Source organism: Scyliorhinus torazame, chromosome 5 (genome assembly GCF_047496885.1).
Source record: "Scyliorhinus torazame isolate Kashiwa2021f chromosome 5, sScyTor2.1, whole genome shotgun sequence".
Lineage (NCBI taxonomy): Eukaryota > Metazoa > Chordata > Chondrichthyes > Carcharhiniformes > Scyliorhinidae > Scyliorhinus > Scyliorhinus torazame.
Genome location: NC_092711.1, coordinates 3,377,777 through 3,395,331, shown reverse-complemented (window position 1 = coordinate 3,395,331; position 17,555 = coordinate 3,377,777). Strand labels below are relative to the sequence as shown.

Sequence of the window (17,555 nt, the reverse complement as noted above, 5' to 3'; positions counted from 1 at the left end):
TTGAGGGAGCGCCGCACTGTCAAAGGGTCAGTACTGAGGGAGCGCCGCACTGTCAGAGGGTCAGTACTGAGGCAGTGCTGCACTGTCAGAGGGTCAGTACTGAGGGAGCGCTGCACTGTCAGAGGGTCAGTACTGGGGGAGTGCCGCACTGTCAGAGGGTCAGTACTGAGGGAGTGCCGCACTGTCAGAGGGTCAGTACTGGGGGAGTGCCGCACTGTCAGAGGGTCAGTACTGGGGCAGTGCCGCACTGTCAGAGGGTCAGTACTGAGGGAGGGCTGCACTGTCAGAGGGTCAATACTGAAGAAGTGCCGCACTGTCGGAGGGTCAGTACTGGGGAAGTGCCGCACTGTCAGAGGGTCAGTACTGAGGGAGTGCCGCACTGTCAGAGGGTCTGTACTGAGGGAGTGCCGCACTGTCAGAGGGTCAGTGCTGAGGGAGTGCCGCACTGTCAGAGGGTCAGTACTGAAGAAGTGCCGCACTGTCAGAGGGTCAGTATTGAGGGAGCGCCGCACTGACAGAGGGTCAGTACCGCGGGAGTGCCGCACTGTCAGAGGGTCAGTACTGAGGGAGCGCCGCACTGTCAGAGGGTCAGTGCTGAGGGAGTGCCGCACTGTCAGAGGGTCAGTACTGAAGAAGTGCCGCACTGTCAGAGGGTCAGTATTGAGGGAGCGCCGCACTGTCAGAGGGTCAGTACCGAGGGAGTGCCGCACTGTCAGAGGGTCAGTACTGAGGGAGTGCCGCACTGTCAGAGGGTCAGTACTGAGGGAGTGCCGCACTGTCAGAGGGTCAGTACTGAGGGAGTCCTGCACTGTCAGACGGTCAGTACTGAGGGAGTGCTGCACTGACAGAGGATCAGTACTGAGGGAGTGCTGCACTGTCAGAGGGTCAGTACTGAGGGAGTGCCGCACTGTCAGAGGGTCAGTACTGAGGGAGTGCCGCACTGGCAGAGGGTCAGTACTGAGGGAGGGCCACACTGTCAGAGGGTCAGTACTGAGTGAGTGCTGCACTGTCAGAGGGTCAGTACTGAGGGAGTGCCGCACTGTCAGAGGGTCAGTACTGAGGGAGTGTTGCACTGTCAGAGGGTCAGTACTGAGGGAGTGCCGCACTGTCATAGGGTCAGTACTGAGGGAGTGCTGCACTGTCAGAGCGTCAGTACTGAGGGAGCGCCGCACTGTCAGAGGGTCAGTACTGAGGGAGTGCTGCACTGTCAGGGACAGTACTGAATGAGTGCCGCACTGTCAGAGGGTCAGTACTGAGGGAGTGCTGCACTGTCAGAGGGTCAGTACTGAGGGAGCGCTGCACTGTCAGTGGGTCAGTACTGAGGGAGAGCCGCACTGTCCGAGGGTCAGTACTGTGGGAGTGCCGCACTGTCAGAGGGTCAGGACTGAGGGAGTGCCGTACTGTCAGAGGGTCAGTACTGAGGGAGCGCCGTACTGAGGGAGTGCCACACTGTCAGAGGGTCAGTACTGAGGCAGTGCTTCACTGTCAGAGGGTCAGTGCTGAGGGAGTGCCGCATTGTCAGAGGGTCAGTGCTGAGGGAGTGCCGCACTGTCAGAGGGTCAGTACTGAGGGAGTGCCGCACTGTCAGAGAGTCAGTACTGAGGTAGTGCCGCACTGTCAGAGGGTCAGAGCTGAGGGAGCGCCGCACTGTCAGGGGGTAAGTACTGAGGGAGTGCCGCACTGTCAGAGAGTCAGTACTGAGGGAGTGCCGCACTGTCAGAGGGTCGGTACTGAGGGAGTGCCGCACTGTCAGAGGGTCAGTACTGAGGGAGTGCCGCACTGTCAGAGGGTCAGTACTGGGGCAGTGCCGCATTGTCAGAGGGTCAGTACTGAGGGAGCGCCGCACTGTCAGAGGGTCAGTACTGAGGGAGTGCCGAACTGTCAGAGGGTCAGTACTGAGGGAGTGCCGCACTGTCAGAGGGTCAGTACTGAGGGAGTGCCGCACTGTCAGAGGGTCAGTACTGAGGGAGCGCCGCACTGCTAGAGTTGCTGTGTGCCGTGTATCTGACGTATTTTCGGTTCTACACTTACAGCCAGCGAGGAATCCTTGGGCAGTGAGGAGGAGAGTGGAAAAGATTGGGATGAGCTCGAAGAGGAAGCTCGACGAGGTAAGTTGGGAATCGTTACTGCATCAACTGTTCACCATGGACCACGTTCGATATCGGAAAAGCGTCGGATAATTCTCAGGTTAGACCACACTGGGTACACTGTGCACAGTTTCGGTCTCCGTACCCCTCGGTTAGACCACACTGGGAGCACCGTGCACAGTTCCAGTCTCCGTATCCCTCAGTTAGACCACACTGGGAGCACTGTGCACAGTTCCAGTCTCCGTATCCCTCAGTTAGACCCACACTGGGAGTACAGTGCACAGTTCCGGTCTCCGTATCCCTCGGTTAGACCACACTGGGAGCACCGTGCACAGTTCCAGCCTCCGTATCCCTCGGTTAGGCCCACACTGGGAGCACTGTGCACAGTTCCGGTCTCCAGATCCCTCGGTTAGACCACACTGGGAGCACCGTGCACAGTTCCGATCTCCGTATCCCTCGGTTAGACCACACTGGGAGGACCGTGCACAGTTCCGGTCTCTGTATCCCTCGGTTAGACCACACTGGGAGCACCGCGCACAGTTCCAGTCCCCGTATCCCTCGGTTAGACCACACTGGGAGCACTGTGCACAGTTCTGGTCTCCGTATCCCTCGGTTAGACCACACTGGGAGCACCGTGCACAGTTCCAGTCTCCGTATCCCTCGGTTAGATCACACTGGGAGCACTGTGCACAGTTCCGGTCTCCATATCCCTCGGTTAGACCACACTGGGACCACCGTGCACAGTTCCGGTCTCCGTATCACTCGATTAGACCACACTGGGAGCACTGTGCACAGTTCCGGTCTCCGTATCACTCGGTTAGACCACTCTGGGAGCACTGTGCACAGTTCCGGTCTCCGTATCCCTCGGTTAGACCCACACTGGGAGCGCTGTGCACAGTTCCGGTCTCCGTATCCCTCGGTTAGACCACTCTGGGAGCACCGTGCACAGTTCCGGTCTCCGTATCCCTCGGTTAGACCACACTGGGAGCACTGTGCACAGTTCCGGTCTCCGTATCCCTCGGTTAGACCACACTGGGAGCACTGTGCACAGTTCCGGTCTCCGTATCCCTCGGTTAGACCACTCTGGGAGCACTGTGCACAGTTCCAGTCTCCGTCTCCCTCGGTTAGACCACTCTGGGAGCACTGTGCACAGTTCCAGTCTCCGTATCCCTCGGTTAGACCACACTGGGAGCACCGTGCACAGTTCCGGTCTCCGTATCACTCGGTTAGACCACACTGGGAGCACCGTGCACAGTTCCAGTCTCCGTATCTCTCGGTTAGACCACACTGGGAGCACCGTGCACAGTTCCGGTCTCCGTATCACTCGGTTAGACCACACTGGGAGCACTGTGCACAGTTTCTGTCTCCGTATCACTCGGTTAGACCACACTGGGAGCACCGTGCACAGTTCCGGTCTCCGTATCCCTCGGTTAGACCCACACTGGGAGCACTGTTCAATGTTATAGAAAGGACACAGTTAGTGGGGATAGTATTTTTTTTTAAGTTTTCCTCGATTTTTAAATTTTTTTTCCCCCAGTTATGGGGCAATTTAACGTGGCCAATCCCCGTACCCTGCACATTTTTGGGTTGTGGGGGTGAGACCCACGCAGACACGGGGAGAATGTGCAAACTCCACACGGACAGTGACCCGGGACCGGGATCGAGCCCGGGACCTCGGCGCCGTGAGGCCCTTTACTCTGATGTCCCCAAACCCGGATGATTACGGCATTCGGGCGGGATTGTGAGTGGATCCCTTTTTGTCCGTTTCAATGTCGGCGTGGGAGAGGGGGCTGGCGATCTTGATGGAGCACATGATGGAGTGGGGGTCAGAGAAGGGCACTAAGGAGGGAGGGGTGCCGCAGATTTGAACTGGCAGATTGTTATTGAAACGTTTCATGTGGAACCCGCTCGGACAAATGCTGGAGTGCCAAATTTCAAACCATCATCGCTGCTGATCGGGGGTGGCTGCTACCTCACGGTTCCGAAGACCCGGGTCACTGCCTGTGTGGAGTTTGCACATTCTCCCCGTGACTGCGCGGGCCTCACTCCCATAACCCAAAGATGTGCAGGGTCGGTGGATTGGCCCCGCTAAATTGCAAAAAAAATTTTTAGATCATAGGTTCACGTGCTGGAAACAACTTGCGTGCAGTAAACCGGGATTTGGCGTCTGCAAACAAAAGGGATATGTTCAAGCCTTGTGCCTGTTTCGATTTCCCGGGAGCTCGGAGCCTGTGGGTTCCCTCCTCCACCCCCCCACCCCCCGTCCCCGTCTCCTCTGTCTCATTCCTCTTCCCTTCTCTTCTCCTCCCCCCCCCCCCTCGCAGCTGACCGGGAATACCACGAGGAAGAGGAGGATACCATGAGTCGGAAGAGGAAAGGACCGGTCATCCGTATCAGCAGTAAGAAGAAGAGGCGGAAATGAGCGCGGAGAGCGTGCGACGCAGGTGGATCCGCATCTGCTGCGGAATCTCAGCTACTGGCAGCAGACATTAGACTTTTGTATGTTCCTTTCGTCACCCTCCTTTTCCAATTCCGCCTCCCTGTCTTTCGTTTTGTTAATATTTCACAGACCAACTTGAAATGTGATGATTTCTACAAGCGTGCCAGGTTTTCTGCCTCCCATTCTCTTCCCCCTCCCCTGCCCCCCTCCCCCCCCCCCCCCCCCCCCCCCCCCCACGTCCTCGCCCCCACCACCTCTCTCCGAGGTTTGGCCAGAGCTGCCTGCGCGTGTGGCTGTGTATGTCTGTGTGTGTGTGTGCGCCTGTCTGTGCGTGTGTGTGCGCGCCTGTCTGTGTGTGTGTGTGCGTGCGCCTGTCTGTGTGTGTGTGTGTGTGTGCGCCTGTGTGTGTGCGCGTGGCTTCCTGCATGTCTGTGTGTGTGTGCCTTCCTGCCTGTCTGTGTGTGTGCGCCTTCCTGCCTGTCTGTGTGTGTGCGCGCCTTTCTGCCTGTTCGTGTGTGTGCCTTCCTGCCTGTCTGAGTGTGTGTGGCTTCCTCCCCGTGTGCGCGCACGTATGTGTGCGCGCGCGCACGTATGTGTGTGCGCGCGCGTGTGCGAGCGGCTTCCTGCCTGTCTGTGTGTGTGCAGCTTCCTGCCTGTCTGTGAGTGTGTGGGGAAACCCTCTTTTTAATTTTTCCCTCTGTGGAGGGAGCGTGTTGACCTGGAGGGGAATGTGACACATGGTCCCAGTGCTGGATGTTGGTGGGCAGTCACCCCGCCTGTCCTGGCGAATGGGGGGCAGTGGAATTGGGGGGGGGGGGGGGTGTGCGTGGGGGGACGGCGGCTGTTTAAAGGAATATTGTTTTTCTGAGAATAGACGATATTATCCTTTAGCTCGCGATCCTGCTCGTGTGATTTTTCTTTTTTGTATGTGGGCCAGAGTCCCACGGGGGGGGGGGGGGGGGTTCTAGGCGGGTGGAGTAGCGGAGCAAATGGGGTGCTATCCTGTCACAGTGGAGGGTTCTGGCCCCGGTGACTGTAAGGCGGGGTGCGTCTGGGAGCAGCGCCCAGTCCTGCCTCTCGACAGACCCCCACTGGCCTCTCGACCGGGTCCACGTACCTCACCTCACTGCTCCTGGCTTTTACCCCCCCCTTTCCCTGATTTTTTTTTCCCACCCCCCCCCCTTCCGGTCCTCCTTTTTTTGACTTGTCGTGACATTTCTTGCTGATTAAAGTACGATTTATATAAAACCAGCCAATTGGTCAGTCTCGTCTTCCTCTGACAATGTGGGGGGGGGGCGAACTCAATGAGAGGGGCTTGCACAGGCCCGATGGGCAGAATGGCATCCTTCTGTGTTGTCCGATTTTGGGGGGGGGGGGGGGTCACCTTTTTTTTTTTTTTTTTGAGAGTTGCAATTGAACTCTGACTGTCCCTCACCCCGTTCTGAATTGAGGGGGGGGGGGGTCACCTTTTTTTCTGCGATTTGCAATTGAACTCTGACTGTCCCTCACCCCGTTCTGAATTGAGGGGGGGGGGTGGGGGGTCACCTTTTTTTCTGCGGTTTGCAATTGAACTCTGACTGTCCCTCACCCCATTCTGAATTAACAGCAGTGAGACTTTGACGCATCGAAAAAAAGATCTCGGAATCGCTTGGAGCCCCGCTCGATGGTTTGGGCGGGGGTGGGGGGGGCTTCTTTGTAACACTTCGCCCGCAGCTTAGATGTCCCATTGAAGAACGACTCGAATCCACCAGTTGGAAATAGACCTTTATTTTTAAAATGGTGGAGGGAGGGTGGGTTTGGGGGCAACGAGCTCTTCATACCGGTCCCCGTGCGGGAACCGGCTTTGGCCTCCTGGGTAGGGGTTCCCGCCCGAAAGATTCACCTGGTGACCTTCGCCTTGTGAGGTTAATCCGCCCGACATGTCAGCCACGATCGCTTGGAGGGCCGTGGCGCCTTCGACCGTCACGGCCAGCTTGCCCATCACCGCCGTCTCGCGTCCGGCCTCGAGGACTGAACAACAGCGGGGGCAAAGGGTTAGATAGGCTGAGAAAGGGGCTTCAACAAGAGAGATACCCATGTTGAATCTAATCGAGGGGTTCGGGGTGGTTTATATATAGAATAACAGATACCCGGGAGTGAGTTACAGACTGGAATCTAATCGAGGGGTTCGGGGTGGTTTATATATAGAATAACAGATACCCGGGAGTGAGTTACAGACTGGAATCTAATCGAGGGGTTCGGGGTGGTTTATATATAGAATAACAGATACCCGGGAGTGAGTTACAGACTGGAATCTAATCGAGGGGTTCGGGGTGGTTTATATATAGAATAACAGATACCCGGGAGTGAGTTACAGACTGGAATCTAATCGAGGGGTTCGGGGTGGTTTATATATAGAATAACAGATACCCGGGAGTGAGTTACAGACTGGAATCTAATCGAGGGGTTCGGTCTGGTTTATATATAGAATAACAGATACCCGGGAGTGAGTTACAGACTGGAATCTAATCGAGGGGTTCGGGGTGGTTTATATATAGAATAACAGATACCCGGGAGTGAGTTACAGACTGGAATCTAATCGTGGTGTTCGGGGTGGTTTATATATAGAATAACAGATACCCGGGAGTGAGTTACAGACTGGAATCTAATCGAGGTGTTCAGGGTGGTTTATATATAGAATAACAGGTACCCGGGAGTGAGTTACAGACTGGAATCTAATCGAGGGGTTCGGGGTGGTTTATATATAGAATAACAGATACCCGGGAGTGAGTTACAGACTGGAATCTAATCGAGGAGTTCGGGGTGGTTTATATATAGAATAACAGATACCCGGGAGTGAGTTACAGACTGGAATCTAATCGAGGGGTTCGGGGTGGTTTATATATAGAATAACAGATACCCGGGAGTGAGTTACAGACTGGAATCTAGTTGAGGGGTTCGGGGGGGTATATATATATAGAATAACAGATACCCGGGAGTGAGTTACAGACTGGAATCTAATCGAGGAGTTCGGGGTGGTTTATATATAGAATAACTGATACCCGGGAGTGAGTTACAGACTGGAATCTAATCGAGGTGTTCGGGGTGGTTTATATATAGAATAACAGATACCCGGAAGTGAGTTACAGACTGGAATCTAATCGAGGGGTTCGGGGTGGTTTATATATAGAATAACAGTTACCCGGGAGTGAGTAACAGACTGGAATCTATTCGAGGGGTTCGGGGTGGTTTATATAGAGAATAACAGATACCCAGGAGTGAGTTACAGACTGGAATCTAATCGAGGGGTTCGGGATGGTTTATATATAGAATAACAGATACCCGGGAGTGAGTTACAGTCTGGAATCTAATCGAGGGGTTCGGGGTGGTTTATATATAGAATAACTGATACCCGGGAGTGAGTTACAGACTGGAATCTAATCGAGGGGTTCGGGGTGGTTTATATAGAGAATAACAGGTACCCGGGAGTGAGTTACAGACTGGAATCTAATCGAGGGGTTCGGGGTGGTTTATATACAGAATAACAGATACCCGGGAGTGAGTTCCAGAATGGAATCTAATCGAGGGGTTCGGAGTGGTTTATATATAGAATAACAGATACCCGGGAGTGAGTTACAGACTGGAATCTAATCGAGGGGTTCGGGATGGTTTATATATAGAATCACAGATACCCGGGAGTGAGTTACAGACTGGAATCTAATCGAGGGGTTCGGGGTGGTTTATATATCGAACACCAGAAACCCGGGAGTGAGTTACAGACTGGAATCTCATCGAGGGGTTCGGGGTGGTTTATATATAGAATAACAGATACCCGGGAGTGAGTTACAGACTGGAATCTAATCGAGAGGTTTGGGGTGGTTTATATATAGAATAACAGATACCGGGGAGTGAGTTACAGACTGGAATCTAATCGAGGGGTTCGGGATGGTTTATATATAGAATAACAGATACCCGGGAGTGAATTACAGACTGGAATCTAATCGAGGGGTTCGGGGTGGTTTATATATAGAATAACAGATACCCGGGAGTGAGTTACAGACTGGAATCTAATCGAGGGGTTCGGGATGGTTTATATATAGAATAACAGATACCCGGGAGTGAGTTACAGTCTGGAATCTAATCGAGGGGTTCGGGGTGGTTTATATATAGAATAACTGATACCCGGGAGTGAGTTACAGACTGGAATCTAATCGAGGGGTTCGGGGTGGTTTATATAGAGAATAACAGGTACCCGGGAGTGAGTTACAGACTGGAATCTAATCGAGGGGTTCGGGGTGGTTTATATACAGAATAACAGATACCCGGGAGTGAGTTCCAGAATGGAATCTAATCGAGGGGTTCGGAGTGGTTTATATATAGAATAACAGATACCCGGGAGTGAGTTACAGACTGGAATCTAATCGAGGGGTTCGGGATGGTTTATATATAGAATAACAGATACCCGGGAATGAGTTACAGACTGGAATCTAATCGAGGGGTTCGGGGTGGTTTATATATAGAATCACAGATACCCGGGAGTGAGTTACAGACTGGAATCTAATCGAGGGGTTCAGGGTGGTTTATATATAGAATAACCGATACCCGGGAGTGAGTTACAGACTGGAAGCTAATCGAGGGGTTCGGGGTGGTTTATATATTGAATAACATATACCCGGGAGTGAGTTACAGACTGGAATCTAACGAGGGGTTCGGGGTGGTTTATATATAGAAAAACAGATACCCGGGAGTGAGTTACAGACTGGAATCTAATCGAGGGGTTTGGGGTGGTTTATATATAGAATAACAGATACCCGGGAGTGAGTTACAGACTGGAATCTAATCAAGGGGTTCGGGGTGGTTTATATATAGATTAACAGATACCCGGGAGTGAGTTGCAGACTGGAATCTAATCGAGGGGTTCGGGGTGGTTTATATATAGAATAACAGATACCCGGGAGTGAGTTACAGACTGGAATCTAATCGAGGGGTTCGGGGTGGTTTATATATAGAATAACAGATACCCGGGAGTGAGTTACAGACTGGAATCTAATCGAGGGGTTCGGGGTGGTTTATATATAGAATAACAGATACCCGGGAGTGAGTTACAGACTGGAATCTAATCGAGGGGTTCGGGGTGGTTTATATATAGAATAACAGATACCCGGGAGTGAGTTACAGACTGGAATCTAATCGAGGGGTTCGGTCTGGTTTATATATAGAATAACAGATACCCGGGAGTGAGTTACAGACTGGAATCTAATCGAGGGGTTCGGGGTGGTTTATATATAGAATAACAGATACCCGGGAGTGAGTTACAGACTGGAATCTAATCGTGGTGTTCGGGGTGGTTTATATATAGAATAACAGATACCCGGGAGTGAGTTACAGACTGGAATCTAATCGAGGTGTTCAGGGTGGTTTATATATAGAATAACAGGTACCCGGGAGTGAGTTACAGACTGGAATCTAATCGAGGGGTTCGGGGTGGTTTATATATAGAATAACAGATACCCGGGAGTGAGTTACAGACTGGAATCTAATCGAGGAGTTCGGGGTGGTTTATATATAGAATAACAGATACCCGGGAGTGAGTTACAGACTGGAATCTAATCGAGGGGTTCGGGGTGGTTTATATATAGAATAACAGATACCCGGGAGTGAGTTACAGACTGGAATCTAGTTGAGGGGTTCGGGGGGGTATATATATATAGAATAACAGATACCCGGGAGTGAGTTACAGACTGGAATCTAATCGAGGAGTTCGGGGTGGTTTATATATAGAATAACTGATACCCGGGAGTGAGTTACAGACTGGAATCTAATCGAGGTGTTCGGGGTGGTTTATATATAGAATAACAGATACCCGGAAGTGAGTTACAGACTGGAATCTAATCGAGGGGTTCGGGGTGGTTTATATATAGAATAACAGTTACCCGGGAGTGAGTAACAGACTGGAATCTATTCGAGGGGTTCGGGGTGGTTTATATAGAGAATAACAGATACCCAGGAGTGAGTTACAGACTGGAATCTAATCGAGGGGTTCGGGATGGTTTATATATAGAATAACAGATACCCGGGAGTGAGTTACAGTCTGGAATCTAATCGAGGGGTTCGGGGTGGTTTATATATAGAATAACTGATACCCGGGAGTGAGTTACAGACTGGAATCTAATCGAGGGGTTCGGGGTGGTTTATATAGAGAATAACAGGTACCCGGGAGTGAGTTACAGACTGGAATCTAATCGAGGGGTTCGGGGTGGTTTATATACAGAATAACAGATACCCGGGAGTGAGTTCCAGAATGGAATCTAATCGAGGGGTTCGGAGTGGTTTATATATAGAATAACAGATACCCGGGAGTGAGTTACAGACTGGAATCTAATCGAGGGGTTCGGGATGGTTTATATATAGAATCACAGATACCCGGGAGTGAGTTACAGACTGGAATCTAATCGAGGGGTTCGGGGTGGTTTATATATCGAACACCAGAAACCCGGGAGTGAGTTACAGACTGGAATCTCATCGAGGGGTTCGGGGTGGTTTATATATAGAATAACAGATACCCGGGAGTGAGTTACAGACTGGAATCTAATCGAGAGGTTTGGGGTGGTTTATATATAGAATAACAGATACCGGGGAGTGAGTTACAGACTGGAATCTAATCGAGGGGTTCGGGATGGTTTATATATAGAATAACAGATACCCGGGAGTGAATTACAGACTGGAATCTAATCGAGGGGTTCGGGGTGGTTTATATATAGAATAACAGATACCCGGGAGTGAGTTACAGACTGGAATCTAATCGAGGGGTTCGGGATGGTTTATATATAGAATAACAGATACCCGGGAGTGAGTTACAGTCTGGAATCTAATCGAGGGGTTCGGGGTGGTTTATATATAGAATAACTGATACCCGGGAGTGAGTTACAGACTGGAATCTAATCGAGGGGTTCGGGGTGGTTTATATAGAGAATAACAGGTACCCGGGAGTGAGTTACAGACTGGAATCTAATCGAGGGGTTCGGGGTGGTTTATATACAGAATAACAGATACCCGGGAGTGAGTTCCAGAATGGAATCTAATCGAGGGGTTCGGAGTGGTTTATATATAGAATAACAGATACCCGGGAGTGAGTTACAGACTGGAATCTAATCGAGGGGTTCGGGATGGTTTATATATAGAATAACAGATACCCGGGAATGAGTTACAGACTGGAATCTAATCGAGGGGTTCGGGGTGGTTTATATATAGAATCACAGATACCCGGGAGTGAGTTACAGACTGGAATCTAATCGAGGGGTTCAGGGTGGTTTATATATAGAATAACCGATACCCGGGAGTGAGTTACAGACTGGAAGCTAATCGAGGGGTTCGGGGTGGTTTATATATTGAATAACATATACCCGGGAGTGAGTTACAGACTGGAATCTAACGAGGGGTTCGGGGTGGTTTATATATAGAAAAACAGATACCCGGGAGTGAGTTACAGACTGGAATCTAATCGAGGGGTTTGGGGTGGTTTATATATAGAATAACAGATACCCGGGAGTGAGTTACAGACTGGAATCTAATCAAGGGGTTCGGGGTGGTTTATATATAGATTAACAGATACCCGGGAGTGAGTTGCAGACTGGAATCTAATCGAGGTGTTCAGGGTGGTTTATATATAGAATAACAGATACCCGGGAGTGAGTTACAGACTGAAATCTAATCGAGGGGTTCGGGGTGGTTTATATACAGAATAACAGATAACCGGGAGTGAGTTACAGACTGGAATCTAATCGAGGGGTTTGGGGTGGTTTATATATAGAATAACAGATAACCGGGAGTGAGTTACAGACTGGAATCTAATCGAGGGGTTCGGGGTTGTTTATATATAGAATAACAGATACCCGGGAGTGAGTCACAGACTGGAATCTAATCGAGGGGTTCGGGGTGGTTTATATATAGAATAACAGATACCCGGGAGTGAGTTACAGACTGGAATCTAATCGAGGGGTTCGGGGTGGTTTATATATAGAATAACAGATACCCGGGAGTGAGTTACAGACTGGAATCTAATCGAGGGGTTCAGGGTGGTTTATATATAGAATAACAGATACCCGGGAGTGAGTTACAGACTGGAATCTAATCGAGGGGTTCAGGGTGGTTTATATATAGAATAACAGATACCTGGGAGTGAGTTACAGACTGGAATCTAATCGAGGGGTTCGGGGTGGTTTATATATAGAATAACAGATACCCGGGAGTGTGTTACAGACTGGAATCTAATCGAGGGGTTCGGGGTTGTTTATATAGAACAACAGATACCTGGGAGTGAGTTACAGACTGGAATCTAATCGAGGGGTTCGGGGTGGTTTATATAAAGAATAACAGATAGCCGGGAGTGAGTTACAGACTGGAATCTAATCGAGGGGTTCGGGGTGGTTTATATATAGAATAACAGAAAACCGGGAGTCAGTTACAGACTGGAATCTAATCGAGGGGTTCGGGGTGGTTTATATATAGAATAACAGATACCCGGGTGTGAGTTACAGACTGGAATCTAATCGAGGTGTTCAGAGTGGTTTATTTTTAGAATAACAGATACCCGGGAGTGAGTTACAGACTGGAATCTAATCGAGGTGTTCAGGGTGGTTTATTTTTAGAATAACAGATACCCGGGAGTGAGTTACAGACTGGAATATAATCGAGGGGTTCGGGGTGGTTTATATATAGAATAACAGAAACCCGGGAGTGAGTTACAGACTGGAATCTAATCGAGGGGTTCGGGGTGGTTTATATATAGAATAACAGATACCCGGGAGTGAGTTACAGACTGGAATCTAATCGAGGTGTTCGGGGTGGTTTATATATAGAATAACAGATACCTGGGAGTGAGTTACAGACTGGAATCTAATTGAGGGGTTCGGGGTGGTTTATATATAGAATAACAGATACCCGGGGGTGAGTTACAGACTGGAATCTAATCGAGGGGTTCGGGGTGTTTTATATATAGAATAACAGATACCCGGGAGTGAGTTACAGACTGGAATCTAATCGAGGGGTTCGGGGTGGTTTATATATAGAATAACAGATACCCGGGAGTGAGTTACAGACTGGAATCTAATCGAGGTGTTCGGGGTGGTTTATATATAGAATAACAGATACCTGGGAGTGAGTTACAGACTGGAATCTAATTGAGGGGTTCGGGGTGGTTTATATATAGAATAACAGATACCCGGGGGTGAGTTACAGACTGGAATCTAATCGAGGGGTTCGGGATGGTTTATATATAGAATAACAGATACCCGGGAGTGAGTTACAGACTGGAATCTAATTGAGGGGTTCGGGGTGGTTTATATATAGAATAACAGATACCCGGGGGTGAGTTACAGACTGGAATCTAATCGAGGGGTTCGGGGTGGTTTATATATAGAATAACAGATATCCGGGGGTGAGTTACAGACTGGAATCTAATCGAGGGGTTCGGGGTGGTTTATATATAGAATAACAGATACCCGGGGGTGAGTTACAGACTGGAATCTAATCGAGGGGTTCGGGGTGGTTTATATATAGAATAACAGATACCCGGGTGTGAGTTACAGACTGGAATCTAATCGAGGGGTTCGGGGTGGTTTATATATAGAATAACAGATACCCGGGAGTGAGTTACAGACTGGAATCTAATCGAGGTGTTCGGGGTGGTTTATATATAGAATAACAGATACCCGGGAGTGAGTTACAGACTGGAATCTAATCGAGGGGTTCGGGGTGGTTTATATATAGAATAACAGATACCCGGGAGTGAGTTACAGACTGGAATCTAATCGAGGGGTTCGGGGTGGTTTATATATAGAATAACAGATACCCGGGAGTGAGTTACAGACTGGAATCTAATCGAGGTGTTCGGGGTGGTTTATATATAGAATAACAGATACCCGGGAGTGAGTTACAGACTGGAATCTAATCGAGGGGTTCGGGGTGGTTTATATATAGAATAACAGATACCCGGGAGTGAGTTACAGACTGGAATCTAATCGAGGGGTTCAGTGTGGTTTATATATAGAATATCAGATACCCGGGAGTGAGTTACAGACTGGAATCTAATCGAGGGGTTCAGCGTCGTTTATAAATAGAATAACATACCCGGGAGTGAGTTACAGACTGGAATCTAATCGAGGGGTTCAGGGTGGTTTATATATAGAATAACAGATACCCGGGAGTGAGTTACAGACTGGAATCTAATCGAGGGTTTCGGAGTGGTTTACATATAGAATAACAGATACCCGGGAGTGAGTTACAGACTGGAATCTAATCGAGGTGTTCGGGGTGGTTTATATATAGAATAACAGATACCCGGGAGTCAGTTGCAGACTGGAATCTAATCGAGGGGTTCGGGGTGGTTTATATATAGAATAACAGATACCCGGGAGTGAGTTACAGACTGGAATCTAATCGAGGGGTTCGGGGTGGTTTATATATAGAATAAGAGATACCCGGGAGTGAGTTACAGACTGGAATCTAATGGAGGGGTTCGGGGTGCTTTATATACAGAATAACAGATACCCGGGAGTGAGTTACAGACTGGAATCTAATCGAGGGGTTCGGGGTGGTTTATATATAGAATAACAGATACCCGGGAGTGAGTTACAGACTGGAATCTAATGGAGGGGTTCGGGGTGGTTTATATACAGAATAACAGATACCCGGGAGTGAGTTACAGACTGGAATCTAATCGAGGGGTTCGGGGTGGTTTATATATAGAATAACAGATACCCGGGAGTGAGTTACAGACTGGAATCTAATCGAGGGGTTCAGGGTGGTTTATATATAGAATAACAGATACCCGGGAGTGAGTTACAGACTGGAATCTAATCGAGGGGTTCGGGGTTGTTTATATATAGAATAACAGATACCCGGGAGTGAGTTACAGACTGGAATCTAATCGAGGGGTTCGGGGTGGTTTATATATAGAATAACAGATACCCGGGAGTGAGTTACAGACTGGAATCTAATCGAGGTGTTCGGGGTGGTTTATATATAGAATAACAGATACCCGGGAGTGAGTTACAGACTGGAATCTAATCGAGGGGTTCGGGGTGGTTTATATATAGAATAACAGATACCCGGGAGTGAGTTACAGACTGGAATCTAATCGAGGGGTTCAGTGTGGTTTATATATAGAATATCAGATACCCGGGAGTGAGTTACAGACTGGAATCTAATCGAGGGGTTCGGGGTGGTTTATATATAGAATAACAGATATCCGGGGGTGAGTTACCGACTGGAATCTAATCGAGGGGTTCGGGATGGTTTATATATAGAATAACAGATACCCGGGAGTGAGTTACCGACTGGAATCTAATCGAGGGGTTCAGGGTGGTTTATATATAGAATAACAGATACCCGGGAGTGAGTTACAGACTGGAATCTAATCGAGGGGTTCGGGATGGTTTATATATAGAATAACAGATACCCGGGAGTGAGTTACAGACTGGAATCTAATCGAGGGGTTTGGGGTGGTTTATATATCGAATAACAGATACCCGGGAGTGAGTTACAGACTGGAATCTAATCGAGGTGTTCGGGGTGGTTTATATATAGAATAACAGATACCCGGGAGTGAGTTACAGACTGGAATCTAATCGAGGGGTTCGGGGTGGTTTGTATATAGAATAACAGATACCCGGGAGTGAGTTACAGACTGGAATCTAATCGAGGGGTTCGGGGTGGTTTATATATAGAATAACAGATACCCGGGAATGAGTTACAGACTGGAATCTAATCGAGGGGTTCGGGGTGGTTTATATATAAAATAACAGATACCCGGGAGTGAGTTACAGACTGGAATCTAATCGAGGGGTTCGGTGTGGTTTATATATAGAATAACAGATACCCGGGAGTGAGGTACAGACTGGAATCTAATCGAGGGGTTCGGGATGGTTTATATATAGAATAACAGATACCCGGGAGTGAGTTACAGACTGGAATCTAATCGAGGGGTTCGGGGTGGTTTATATATAGAATAACAGATACCCGGGAGTGAGTTACAGACTGGAATCTAATCGAGGGGTTCGGGGTGGTTTATATATAGAATAACAGATACCCGGGAGTGAGTTACAGACTGGAATCTAATTGAGGGGTTCGGGATGGTTTATATAGAGAATTACAGATACCCGGTAGTGAGTTACAGACTGGAATCTAATCGAGGGGTACAGGGTGGTTTATATATAGAATAACAGATACCCGGGAGTGAGTTACAGACTGGAATCTAATCGAGGTGTTCGGGGTGGTTTATATATAGAATAACATACCCGGGAGTGAGTTACAGACTGGAATCTAATCGAGGGGTTCGGGGTGGTTTATATATAGAATAACAGATACCCGGGAGTGAGTTACAGACTGGAATCTAATCGAGGGGTTCGGGATGGTTTATATAGAATAACAGATACCCGGGAGTGAGTTACAGACTGGAATCTAATGGAGGGGTTCGGGGTGGTTTATATATAGAATAACAGATACCCGGGAGTGAGTTACAGACTGGAATCTAATCGAGGGGTTCGGGGTGGTTTATATATAGAATAACAGATTCCCGGGGGTTAGTTACAGACTGGAATCTAATCGAGGGGTTCGGGGTGGTTTATATATAGAATAACAGATACCCGGGAGTGAGTTACAGACTGGAATCTAATCGAGGGGTTCGGGATGGTTTATATAGAATAACAGATACCCGGAAGTGAGTTACAGACTGGAATCTAATCGAGGGATTCTGGGTGGTTTATATATAGAATAACAGACACTCGGGAGTGAGTTACAGACTGGAATCTAATCGAGGGTGTTGTGATGGTTTATATATAGAATAACAGATACCCGGGAGTGAGTTACAGACTGGAATCTAATCGAGGGGTTCGGGGTGGTTTATATATAGAATAACAGATTCCCGGGAGTGAGTTACAGACTGGAATCTAATCGAGGGGTTCGGGGGGGTTTATATGTAGAATAACAGGTACCCGGGAGTGAGTTACAGACTGGAATCTAATCGAGGGGTTTGGGGTGGTTTATATATA

General features: G+C 49.0%; 2 protein-coding genes across 2 annotated transcripts in view; one reads left to right on the top strand and one right to left on the bottom strand.

Moving 5' to 3' along the window:
- Nucleotides 1–5,778, top strand: part of LOC140418138 (FACT complex subunit SPT16-like) — a 54,098-nt gene extending 48,320 nt beyond the window's left edge. The window contains exons 7-8 of the mRNA XM_072501550.1: nucleotides 2,034–2,108; nucleotides 4,412–5,778. Coding sequence (XP_072357651.1) covers nucleotides 2,034–2,108; nucleotides 4,412–4,509 — 173 coding nt within the window. The 3' untranslated portion in view covers nucleotides 4,510–5,778. The remainder of the gene's footprint in view (nucleotides 1–2,033; nucleotides 2,109–4,411) is intronic.
- Nucleotides 5,779–6,296: 518 nt separating this feature from the next.
- Nucleotides 6,297–17,555, bottom strand: part of LOC140422581 (protein fantom-like) — a 362,003-nt gene continuing 350,744 nt past the window's right edge. Inside the window, exon 19 of the mRNA XM_072507588.1 lies at nucleotides 6,297–6,537. Coding sequence (XP_072363689.1) covers nucleotides 6,299–6,537 — 239 coding nt within the window. The 3' untranslated portion in view covers nucleotides 6,297–6,298. The remainder of the gene's footprint in view (nucleotides 6,538–17,555) is intronic.